This window comes from Falco punctatus, assembly GCF_963210335.1.
Source record: "Falco punctatus genome assembly, chromosome: 5".
NCBI lineage: Eukaryota > Metazoa > Chordata > Aves > Falconiformes > Falconidae > Falco > Falco punctatus.
Genome location: NC_137584.1, coordinates 18,448,603 through 18,460,737, shown reverse-complemented (window position 1 = coordinate 18,460,737; position 12,135 = coordinate 18,448,603). Strand labels below are relative to the sequence as shown.

At 37.2% G+C, this 12,135-nt stretch overlaps 1 protein-coding gene across 5 annotated transcripts in view; it reads right to left on the bottom strand.

The window, feature by feature from the left end:
* COL21A1 (collagen type XXI alpha 1 chain) overlaps positions 1-12,135 on the bottom strand; it is a 190,004-nt gene that overhangs the window by 81,782 nt on the left and 96,087 nt on the right. For all 5 annotated transcript variants that reach the window (XM_080389895.1, XM_080389898.1, XM_080389896.1 and 2 more), the window contains 4 exons: positions 5,752-5,805; positions 4,786-4,839; positions 2,137-2,190; positions 1,254-1,307 (listed from right to left, as the gene is read on the bottom strand). In XM_080389895.1, the coding sequence (XP_080246021.1) occupies positions 1,254-1,307; positions 2,137-2,190; positions 4,786-4,839; positions 5,752-5,805 (216 nt within the window). The remainder of the gene's footprint in view (positions 1-1,253; positions 1,308-2,136; positions 2,191-4,785; positions 4,840-5,751; positions 5,806-12,135) is intronic.

The window sequence follows — 12,135 nt, the reverse complement described above, 5'->3', positions numbered from 1 at the left end:
CCTGCTTTATATAAATTACAGGTTAAAACAACATCTCTCTTCCAGGCCACTATCTGTCTCAATCCATTCGTGTGCTCCTCTCCTCACTCCCCGTACTTCTCTCCCTCTTCCCCTTTGGTTAAGTGGTTCATGTACATTTCTACGTATTAAAAAGCACAGGCTTCTTTTCAATATAAGTATTACATATACCCCATATTAAAAGCACAGACACATTTGCAAATAATATACGCATTTTGTATTCTGTTAAAATGAATTACATCGATCCATCAACAGAAGGATGAACAGAGTTCTCAGAATATCCAAATAAGCAGAGCATGAGATGAATGTTACTAGACATAAGTATATCCAGCAAACTTCAGTGGAAATTTTTCAGAGTTAGGACTGCAGAATTAAGCTCTTTGTGAATACACGTATTAAAAAAATATAAATAATATTGTACGAGGTGCAGGCACCCTGCACTGGCGGGGGCTGCAGGGCCCTGTGAGGGGTGGCCAGGGCTGCCCCGGGCCAGGCACAACCGGTTCCAGCCGGCTCCAACCAGCCCCCGCAGGGCTGGGTGGTGGCGCCTCGAGGGGAATGTATTTAAGAAAGGGCAAAACCATGACACAGGCAAAGTAAGGAGTGAGGGAAAAAGTGAGAAACACAGCCCTGCAGCCCCCCAGGTCAGTGCAGAAGGACAGGAGGAGGTGCCCCAGGTGCTGGAGCAGAGATTCTCCTGCAGCCCGTGGGGAGAACCATGGTGGAGCTGTGGTATCCGAGCTGCAGCCCTCAGGGGCCCACGCAGGAGCATGTTTATCCTGAAGGACTGCAGCCTGCGGGAAGGACCCATGCTGGAGCAGGGGAGAAGTGCGAGGAGGAAGGAGAGCAGAGAGGAACTGTTACGGGCTGGCCATCCCACCTTGCTGCCTGTTCCCCACCCCATGAAGGAGTGAAGTTGAGCCTGGGAAAAAGCAGGGTGGAGGGGAAGGTGTTTTAGTCTTTGTCCTTTGTTTCTCACTATCCAAACCTATTTTAGTTGGCAATAAATTTAACTTTTCCCCAAGTCAAGTCTGTTTTGCCTAAGACTGTAATCTGTAGGTGATCTCCCTGTCCTTATCTGGACCCACAAGCTTTTCCATCTTATTTTCTCCCCCATACTGTGGACGAGGGGGAATGAGAGAGTGGCTGGGAGGGCATGAGCTGGCCAGCCAAGGTCACTGCACAACAGATACCAATAATATTTTGCTTTATTTTATGATTATAAATTGACTTGCCTTTTTGCCATATATCCCTGGCACTCCTTGATCTCCTTTAGGACCCCTTTCTCCCTAGACAAAATGTGTGTGAATAAATTAATTTTTAAAATAGAAGTCGTTACGTACAGATATGTATACAAAGTGTACACGTATAGCAGACACCAAATGAGGAAGGCAAAGAGCTCCATCTGATATAAAAAAATATGCTCAAGACAGTAAATGCAAATCTTGAATATTCCAATCTCTCCTAGGGGAGAAGCCCAGAATGTCCAACACTGCTGATGAGACAATCCACACTTTGCAGGCTTAATGCTTCTATTTTCAATGGAGAAGGCACTTTCTTATCGCGTCAATATAGGTATGTACCTACATGAAAATTCAGCTCTTTCAAAAGTGCTGCACTCTTCTGAAGACCTTATTTGAAAAGTTTAAAACACAAATTTGGAAAAACTAAGAAGTAAATTCAGTTGTGTACTAACACAGAAGAGCAAAAGATATTGTTAATATTTTAGGAAACATACAAGTGGAATAAACTCATTGGGTTAGACCAGAACTATCCATCAAGATACTGTCACTTGAATGGCTTCAAGAAAATTATATATTTTTTGACATATTATTTGCCATGAAGAGGATTCTAAGTAGTAGTAAAATCAAAGTTCAAAGTTAATATAGAATCCCATAGAACAGAACAAAAACGTAAAAACCAGGCAGCTTCCATTGCTTAATATGTATGTAATGAAGTCCCATGGCCTATATCTTCCTTCAATTTCAGCATCACATCTATTCATTTTATGTAGTTTATCAAATGCACTGGCATAATATTGCATATAAACTTCTTTTCCCTCTAAACTATAGAGCAAGCTGAAACACGTGAGTATTGTAAGAAATATTTAATTGGAACCTTTGGTGCTGGCATCCCATGTAATCCAGGAAAACCAGGTAGTCCACGGTCACCCTAGAAGAGCAAACATATTTTAATTCCTTATATCTAAAACAGTAGTAATATACTATAATAAAACTCATATTTTCAATGATCAACAAATACTTGAAAGACATTTATACACCAACATATCAGCTACCTAACATCAGCATGCTGACTGATGAGTTTGTTGATCTTTAAAAAAGATTCAACATATAAAAGCAAAAAAATACACAATCACTAAATTTTTTAGAATACATTTTACTGTAATCTCTCAATAAGGCTTTATGGAGGTTCAAAAGTTGCAATTTAGCTCTGACAAGAGGAAAAAAAAACTTTGAAAGGAGCTTTTAAAATCTCTGTAGGACCTGTAATAATTCTACCATCCATTCCTAATTCCCAAAGAATAAGGAAATTCCCTAAATCTGCGAAGGCTTTGCTCCTACCTTTTACTGAAAAGATCAAAGACCTGCTGACCTTGTCAAATTTCTCACCAGCTTACTTTGGATGAGTGAAGTACTGAAAAATAAGGTATTAAGTACTTTTTCTAAACAAACAAAGTTAAACCAAAACACACTGATAAAACAACTCTGGCACTTTGACAAATGAGTTCTTATTTCAGTGGAAGAAAGAATCCACATCGGTAAAAGCAGTTAGCAATTAAAAGCAAAAGCCAAAACATCAGTTCTTTTTATTTTCCTCAGAGGTGTCAGATACCAGGAATTCAAAAACTTTTGCTATTGATACTCAAGTAATTTGTCTGACAATTTGTCTGCAAGCTCCCTTGAGCAACTACAACAAAAGGCTAAATTATAATTTTGTACTATCTGATTTGAAACAATAAAATCAAGATTGAGTTATTGTTTCAGTAGACGAGATCTACTTCACTCATGACAAAAAGCCTACCACCAAACACTTTTTGGACCATCATAGTATTTTCTCTCTGTCGATATCTAACTTTATATTGAGCAATATATTTCCATTTGTTTAATAAATTATATAATAAGTAATAAGTAATAAGTAATTCCTTTATATCAGTATTATTTAATAAGTAATATATTCTTTTTAAGTAAATTATGCTCAGGAAGTTAGGTCTTGGTACTCTCCAAGACAAAGGGTAAAAAAAACATGTCTCAGTTGTATTTATCAAAACCATTCATCTCTAATCAGATTTGGAGAGGTCTGTCACATATTCACAGAAGACAGGAACATGACCACAGTAATGACAGCTTGTGGGTTAATGCTATAAAAATATCTCTCAACAAATAAGTATTCAAAACAGGCAATGGAATGGGGTTCAAAAAATCAGCAAAACTTGTAAAATAAATTCATACATCCATCGCTCCTTGATGAAAAAAAATGCAGCCTCAATTTCTGCTCGTAAGCAGTGATTCAATTATTGGATACCCTAAAACATTTGGCAATGGAAACAGTTTTAAATTAGTTGCTACAGAAACATTACAAGTAATGGGATGAAATTAAGAGATGAAAATTTGGGCTGAATCATCAGGAAAATAATTCTAATTGCAAGACCTATTTTACAATGGAAGAAGTTTTAGAAAATGGTGGTGGAAGCCCTATTTTTTGGCACATTTTAAACAAGGCTGGACTGAGCATTAGGAAATATTCTGTCTGTCACAACCCTGCACTGCCAGGAGAATAGTTTTTCATCATCAGTATCTCACTTTCTGCACATGATCCAATATTGACTGATCAATTAGATTAACATCTAAGATCTATTAGATTAAGATGCCTAAAGCACAGAACACATAAGCACATTTTTGAGCTCTAATCATGTATTTGAGAATTCTGCTGAATAGTGATGAATTTAAGGACCTGCTTTTAATATTGGGAACTTGAAAAGAAGGAAATTCTACAGTAAAATCTATTTGTAAAACAAGTGTTTGTTTTACAGGAAAGGCTTTGAAGTTTTAATAACCCAAAACCAAAACACTTTTTTGTCACAATAAACTTAGAACTTTTCTAAACACAGGGCAAAGTTATGACAGAAGGGTGGACACAGATGTTTACAGATCAACTGGATCTGCCAACAGCCAATGGCTAGTTTATTCACTGTATGTATAGGAGATCCAGATTCAAGATTACCCTGATTACCAAAAGGGAATTATATACAAGCTTCCACATTTGTCTGGAGCTCCAAGCTACTAGCTACAACTCGGACAGAATTTTTCCACAAAAATCTTTGGTTTCAATTAGTCAGTGTTTTCTGATAAAAACTGCCATCCAAAAATTCCTACCTAGCTCATCCGGTTGCTCACTAAAGGGAAAAAGGTTGAAGAGACAGAAAGAAATCATTCTGGCAGGTGTCTGTATTATGCTTTCAGGTATGTATATTTAGATATGCTTTCCAAATATAAATTATTCAGTGCAATAAAGTTGTTACTGGCAGTGGTAAAGCATATATAAACTTTATTAAATAAAGCAGACCAGATTCAGAAATGAAGTAACATGCTAAATTTAGGATTCCTATTCTTCCTTTATTACCTTTTTAGTAAACAATTCTCACAGAAGCTTCATGTGAAAATATTGATACTATTAACTGTACAACCAAAAATGAGAAATGCTAAGAGTAAAATCTTCTTATCTATGACATTTATTATTTTTTTTTACCTTAGCCCCATTTTTCCCTGGCTCTCCCTTGATACCTGGTAAGCCACGTGGTCCCTAAGAGAGAAAAAATGAAAACCAGCTTAAATAGTAATACAATCTGATACAGAATGAGACATAGAAATGTAATACAATGTGACCTGGGGACTGATGAGTCAGCTGGCTGACCATAACATTTTAGTAACTGGATAGAAAACCAGAACCAAGCATAAAATATATTAACATGTACAAATAAGGCACACTACCATAACCCATGACTGGGAACAACAAAACAATTCTTTGCTTTAACCAAGGACCACCCCAGGAAAAAAGGACATCACACAGCCTGTACTAGTCCAGAGATATCCCCTTCCTTTCAAATGTCCATCAGACAAGCCTTCACATATGCCATGTTGCAGGCTCACTCTTCACCCCAGCATGCTCTCAGATATTTAATTCAACAAATTACTAAGTCCTCAACTATCCAGCCAGACTGGATAAAGCAAAATACAGCACTGGTTTCCAGTAACTGTCCCAGCAAGGGCTACTAAATTAATAAAGTGAAGACAGAAAAATAATTCTCCTCCATCAGTCTGGGATTTATCTGAAACCTACTTTTGGATGTGTGAATTGTAGGTAATCAATCACCATGACAAGATCACTGTTACTAATACATAGAAAAATGGAAGAAACTACTGTTTGGCTTCTGGATCAGGATGAAAATGTCTAAGCCCCAGGTGAATTCTGCTCCTACAGGCCTTACCTAGGAATGATTAGGTTTGGGAGTCTAATTGTCAGCCGAACTGCAAACCTCAAAGCCACGTGAGTTCCAAAGACATTCACCCAAGCATGGCCCCTGACTTCATGCCATCCACTAAGCCCTTTTCATTCCCCAGATCTCAACTCTCAGTGACAAACAATGGATATTGGGAGAGAGTTGGTGGGATTTGTCTCAGATTTTAAAATTCTAGGAATGAAACAGAAACTTACTTGAACCCCCGGAGTTCCTGGAATACCTGGAGTTCCTGCTGATCCCTGATATCCCTAAGGAAAAGAAACTAAGACTTGTGACTTTTCCTAAGTTACATTTACAAATTTCCAAACAGCTATTTAAGGAAAAAACAATCTTCCTGGTTACTAGAAAACTGTTGTCACATCTCTGTCATTTTAGGTAACAAATTTTAGTAACTGCTGTAAAAATCACACATTTGAGATTTAGATAGCAGCTTTCAGAAGCTTTCACCTCTGCATGTGAAGTTTGTGGCCACCAGACTTTATGCTAAAATCTGTTATTTTAGAATTGTTACATGAGAATGTAACAAATATATTGTTTTGTTCCCCACTGGGGAAAAAAAAAAACAAAACACAACAACAAATGAACCCATATACATAGACATTTTCTCTCTCTCTAAAGAAAAATAGCTCAAAGATGCCAGGACTTTTAAAGGCTTATTTCCAGTTACAGGAATAAGCTTTAACAAACAAGGCATGTTCTAATACATTATGCAGCTAGTTTTATAATATCTCTAAATAATAAAAATTCCATTCTCAATACTAAGCACTCCACTGTGAGCTCCAAGGTATATAACAGGCTATGCAAGTAAAAAAATAATTTGAATGACTGGAACTACGAAAAGAAATACTAAATAATTCATGAGTTGAAAAGAGAATTTCAGGAATGCTTTACTAGAAATCAACATTGGCAGAACAAGAGAACCTTTGCAGAACCCCAAATATATGCCTGAGGTGTTTTGGTAGATTGGATTCAATGAGTACAGCAAAGTTAGCCATTTTTAATGCAAAATTAAAAAGTGCTTTAGAGGAATCCTGTAACAGAGGCAAGTAACTGAAGAATAGGACTTTTACTTAGCTCCATTAAACCCAAGTCATTCCAATGGACAAAATGAGTTACAAAGAAGTTTGGGGTTGGTTTTTTTGAAAACATACAAAACAAGAAGAGAAACTGTCCTATAAAACTGTGAGGCTATTTGGCTCAGACCTTTTAACAGGCATCCCAAATTAAACTTGATAAATCCTATAAAATGGGCTATCCAATTTCAAATACCCAGAATTTGATCTTGATTTGAACTGAAAGGACTAATAATCCTATTTCTAAATGAGTTTCAGTCTTAAAAACTTAGGGCAAAATTTAATGAGGGGATTTTGACACTGGTAAAAAGGAGCTAATAAAACCTTTTCAATACAAGGAAGGCAATGTGTATATCTGATTTCTCCTTTCAATCAGTGAGAATTTCCTAACAGAGCTAAAATTATTTGCTGGGTTAGATACAAGAGAGTACTTGCTGTGCCCTCTTCTCAAAAGACATTTGAGCAGATGCCCGACGAGCCAGCTGGTAATGTTTAGTGTAGAAGTAAACAGAATTCTAGGTCTCTGTCATACATGGATCCTTTATCAAGCATTTCACTTTTAGTGCTCAAGGCAGTTCTAGCAATATCAGCTTTAACTGTAAATGGTGTAGCATTCCCAGATTGCTTATAGGCCTCCTGGGCAGCTGAAACAATTCACCAAGTCAAAAAATGCCTTTAAAAGTTTATCATTTTAGTTCTTCCCCATAAAAAGCAAAGTTTGTATGACTTCCTGCAGGATGTAATTCTATATCAATAAAACTTACTTTCATATTTTAGATGTCTGAAATGCAATTTCCCTTCCTTCTCCTTCTAACTGAGTAGGGGAAGCATTAGAGGAGGACAATTTCCTGGATGAACTGAATTTCAAAATTCACGAGATGAGTTCAGGATGACAAAAATATTTTCAGCTCACAAAACTGTATTTAGCTCAGAGCTAGATCCTGTAATGTGATTTCGAAGCAAATCAAATGCATTGACGTGTTTTTTTAATGGAAAGACAGAACACAGAAGATTCAAAAGGAAATTCACAGAAAGTCAGAAAAATGAGAATCACTGCCTGGTACAAATAACATAGCAATTGTTTGAACAAGTTTAAAACACCTTCTATAAATTATGAAAAACAGCCTTCATAAAAACTGAGCATGTATTTGTATCATTACTCCTTCTGCAGTATGGATCATCAATCTGCATCACATAATCATAGAATCATAGAATGGTTGGGGTTGGAAGGGACCTTAAAGGTTTTCTAGTTCTAACCCCCTGCCAGGGGCAGGGACACTTTCCACCAGACCAGGCTGCTCAGAGCCCCATCCAGCCTGGCCTTGAACACTTCCAGGGATGGGGCATCCACAGCTTCTCTGAGCAACCTGTGCCAGTGTCTCAGCATCCTCACAGTAAAGAATTTCTTCCTAATATCTAACCTAAATCTACCCTCTTTCAGCTTAAAATAATTCCCCCTTGTCCTATCACTACATGGCCTAGTAAAAAGTCCCTCTCCAGCTTTCTTGCAGGCCTCCTTTAGGTACTGTATGCTACCTCTATATACATAGTACCCTTATATCTATATTTATATATAATATTGTGTGTATATATATACAGTACCTTTAGGTATTATATGCAAACATATACAATTTTTTTTTGCACTAAAGTCAGCACAAGCCCTCTTTTCCTAACCTCAAAGCCCTCAATAAGAGTAGGTATGTGACATACATACATACACTCCAAGAACTGCTGTTGCAATAGCTGACATCTTATGTAAAAGGGACAGAAGAGAAAATTCCCTTTTCAATTGACACAGACAAGTTCAGGACTGACGGTTCACTTTCAAATAAGGTGAAAACGCTAATTTTGCCACCAAAAAGAATTTCTCACAAACTTTACAGAAGACACACAAATCCTGTAGAAAGTATTCTAGCTAACCCTGAGTTTGATACTGTTTTGAATCCAGTTGCCTAAACATAGGCAGCTCCTGCCTTTTGACATTTCCTAGATACCCACCCAGTGTATAGAAGGTAGCGCACAAAAATTTGGGAGGCATTCATCCTTTTGAAGCAGCAGCATGGGCTAGACAAAATACCTTACAGCATAGGAATCCTATACCTCTTGAAGTATATTAGTTCAATATCTGTTGACTAATATGGAAATTTAGACATCCAGTGTCTCTGTACACATGTAAGCACTAAATGTAGGTGTCTTAAACCCCACCTATAATGTTTCATGAATGTTGTCCATCAGCACTCCTCCACAGCGCTTTGTTTATATTCTCATTCATTATTTTACATCAGTGCAACTGAAATCAGGATTGTACAAAATCTCTCTCTCAATTTGTTGTGGGTGGGAACAGTACTGATAAATTTATAGTGCCTGAAAAATCTGTAAAGGCAAAGTGATAAGCAGAAAGATACTGAGATGCTTAGTTTTGTACCGGATAGCTGGGTATTTACAATAATCACAGATAAACTGTAACTTTGGAATTTAAGGAAAACAGCAATAATTTACAAATAATTCTAAGGGAAAATGTTGAACAGACTTCTCAGGCCAAATGACTTACATAAAGGACACAGACAAATTAGCTATACTGTCATTATCAGTGAATTAAGAGCCTTGCTGGAAAATGAATGTTAGTTTACCTGTAAGGAAAAAAAAATGTGCAAGAAGGACTTATGACAAGCATTAATTCCAAAGAACTTTTAGATGCAATAGCAGAGTAAACCTCAGAAGTATATCTTCAATGCACTTGCATGCCTAAAGGACAAAAGTTCAGACAGCATTCATAGGTGTATCACATCAGACAAACATAAAATAAAAATAAAAGTAAATAAAAGTACATACTGATAAGGCAATGACAACTGCAGTGCATGCTTCCTCATTGAAAAACTTTTGGAGTGACTGAACAACATAAATGTCAAAAGCACGACAACAGGACTACTTCGGAAAGACAAGGGAGAAGTAAACAAGCTCAATTTGGCTGAGAAATACGCAAGTATCAACAGTAATGGTCTAAAGATATTTAAGGACTGTAAACACTAAGTAAACAGAACTATTTAGAGTGATGTAGCTAACCATAATGGAATTCAACTGCAAAATAAGAATTTGACTTGGTGTTAAGAAAACCTCCTGACAGAGAGGTCTGCAGACCTCTTGTGGAAGTCTCTTGCAAGAATCTTTAGTACACCTAAAGCACAAACATCTAAAGCATTACAAGAGAAGTTTTCAAAACCTTTTCATAAAATATATTACATCTTAAAGGACAGAAATTCTCATAGCTATTCAGACATGTATCCACACCAACACTCAAATTCGCAGTAATGCTACGACCTCCCTCACCGTCAGTATCAGTAACTAAAAACCTGCAAGGTAACAGAAATGTTAGAAAGTACTTGAGGTTTTTGAATTCAGTGGTTTAGTCTTTCTCTGAGAAGTTGTTTATCACCTAATGTTTTTGCCTCAGGTCCTTCTTCCTCCTTTTCTTAAGATGCTTTTTTTCCCATCCCACTCCCACCTAACCTTCTCTAACACCTCACTATGCATGTACTCATCTCCCCCTGCTTTTCTTTTTCCTGCCCCTTTGGACATGTCCTCTCCAGCAGGTTTGTGTATAGCCTGTGCCTTACACCTTTCTCTGGAACTTTCTTGAGCAGTGGTAACTCCAGAGCTAGAACAAGTGTAATCTCCTCTCTCCTCCCTCTGTTAAATAGCAAGGCCCTGCAGAAGGACTTTTCATGACATCTGTTTCTGCAGGCTACCAAACTGTCTGCAGTGAAGCCCCTGCGTCTACACATACGAAAACATGAAAATGAAGGGCAGATACAGCATTAGATCACAAAGGTAACTAAATGCAGCTTTTACCCTCCAACATAGACTTGGGGATGACCCCTGATCAAAGATTTGTAATCACATGAGCATTATTATGGGAGAAGTACAGAAAAGAGTTTTTGTTGCCTGGTCTGTTGCCTTTTTTTTGCTTTGTTTTGTTTGGCTTGTTTAAGCCTTTCTCCATTTTTTTAACACTTCCTTCCACTGGCTACTCCATCATCTTCCAAGGCTTTCATAGCTCAGAGCCCCTAGCAATATATTTTAACAGAGCATGATGTTCTGGGCTCAAATACCACAGAGGGGAAAAAAAAATATCCATCAAGATTATTAAATACAAGGTCATGAATCCAGCTTTAAAAGTTCCAGAACCTCAGACTTCTGGGATACAGGATGATGTACCAAGGGAGTACAACTTCCTGCTTTCTGGTTAGATGGTCGTCCTTATCATCTGCCCTTAGCCACTGCTGAAGATAGTCATATGGTCTTCTGTCTAAAATGTTCAGCTGTATTCAACACAAGTCAGCATCAGGCATCGCCCTGATATCAAAGTAGGAGGTCTCACTGAAGCTATTACATGACTCCATTAGTCAGAACGGAGCAAACATACTTCCTCTAAGAATAACAAGGTCACAGTGTTTTTTTCTGGAATTGAGAGCAGCATTTTACAGCTGAATTATGAACTATGTCTTTGAAAGTTTCCTGAGAAAATTATCTGCAAAGTTCATATGAACTTAAGCCCCCAGGCAAACCACCCGATAGCACAGGTAATCCTATGTATACATGAAACTATTATCCATTTTTATTCCAAAAGTACTGTTGAAATAGCTGGCCATTGCCATTATACGAAGTTCATCATAAAAGATTCAGCCTTAAGTCGGTCACAAATTATTATTATACTCTAGGTAATATTACAGCTGTAATAACATTCTGTAGGGTTGGTTTTTTTAAGTAAATATTGGAATGATCAGAAATTACTTATTATGTGAGGTTTTTGATACCTTATGAACTCTGTATCTGGGTATATCAATAGAGACAGTCCCATCAGATTATTTTTAAACTGCTTATTTCTTGTGGACACTGTAAAGACAAGGCAAATGGTTCCAAACTTCCATGAATGAAACTAGATGGAATACTGGAAAATTGTCCAAATTTTCCAGCTGTGTGGTTCAAGGTTCAAAATTGACAAATAATTGTATTTTTAAATTTCTTTCAGCAGACCAATAACTTAACACCTCTGTTAGCCACAAGTGATCACCACACGGAGTCCGTTCATTTATTTTTCCTCTGAATTTGAGTTTTTCCCCAGTATGTGTAAAATGTCCTCTGGAATAAAAAATGGCTTTGTGATTGCACAGTCAGGCCAATGAGCATTCTCAGGGCCAGGAACCACTCCAGCTGCTTCGTTCTGATGACTAATGCCCAATAAAATGAGTTCCAGTTGAGATTCAAATACTATTTTTACCCTTGTACTTATTTACCAGTGCTATTTCTCCTGACAAGACAATTAAATCTTTTCAGGTCCCAAATGACATTTTTTATTGAAAAAAATGTTGGGTTTTTTTATTTTTCTTTATTATTATGCTTCTTTTGTGCTTTTCTTCAGTTACTTCACTTGCTTCTTTCTGTATGTAGCAGAGTATGGAAAATAAACAGAGGTGTCAATTAAAGGGAAAAAACAAAGAACCTATA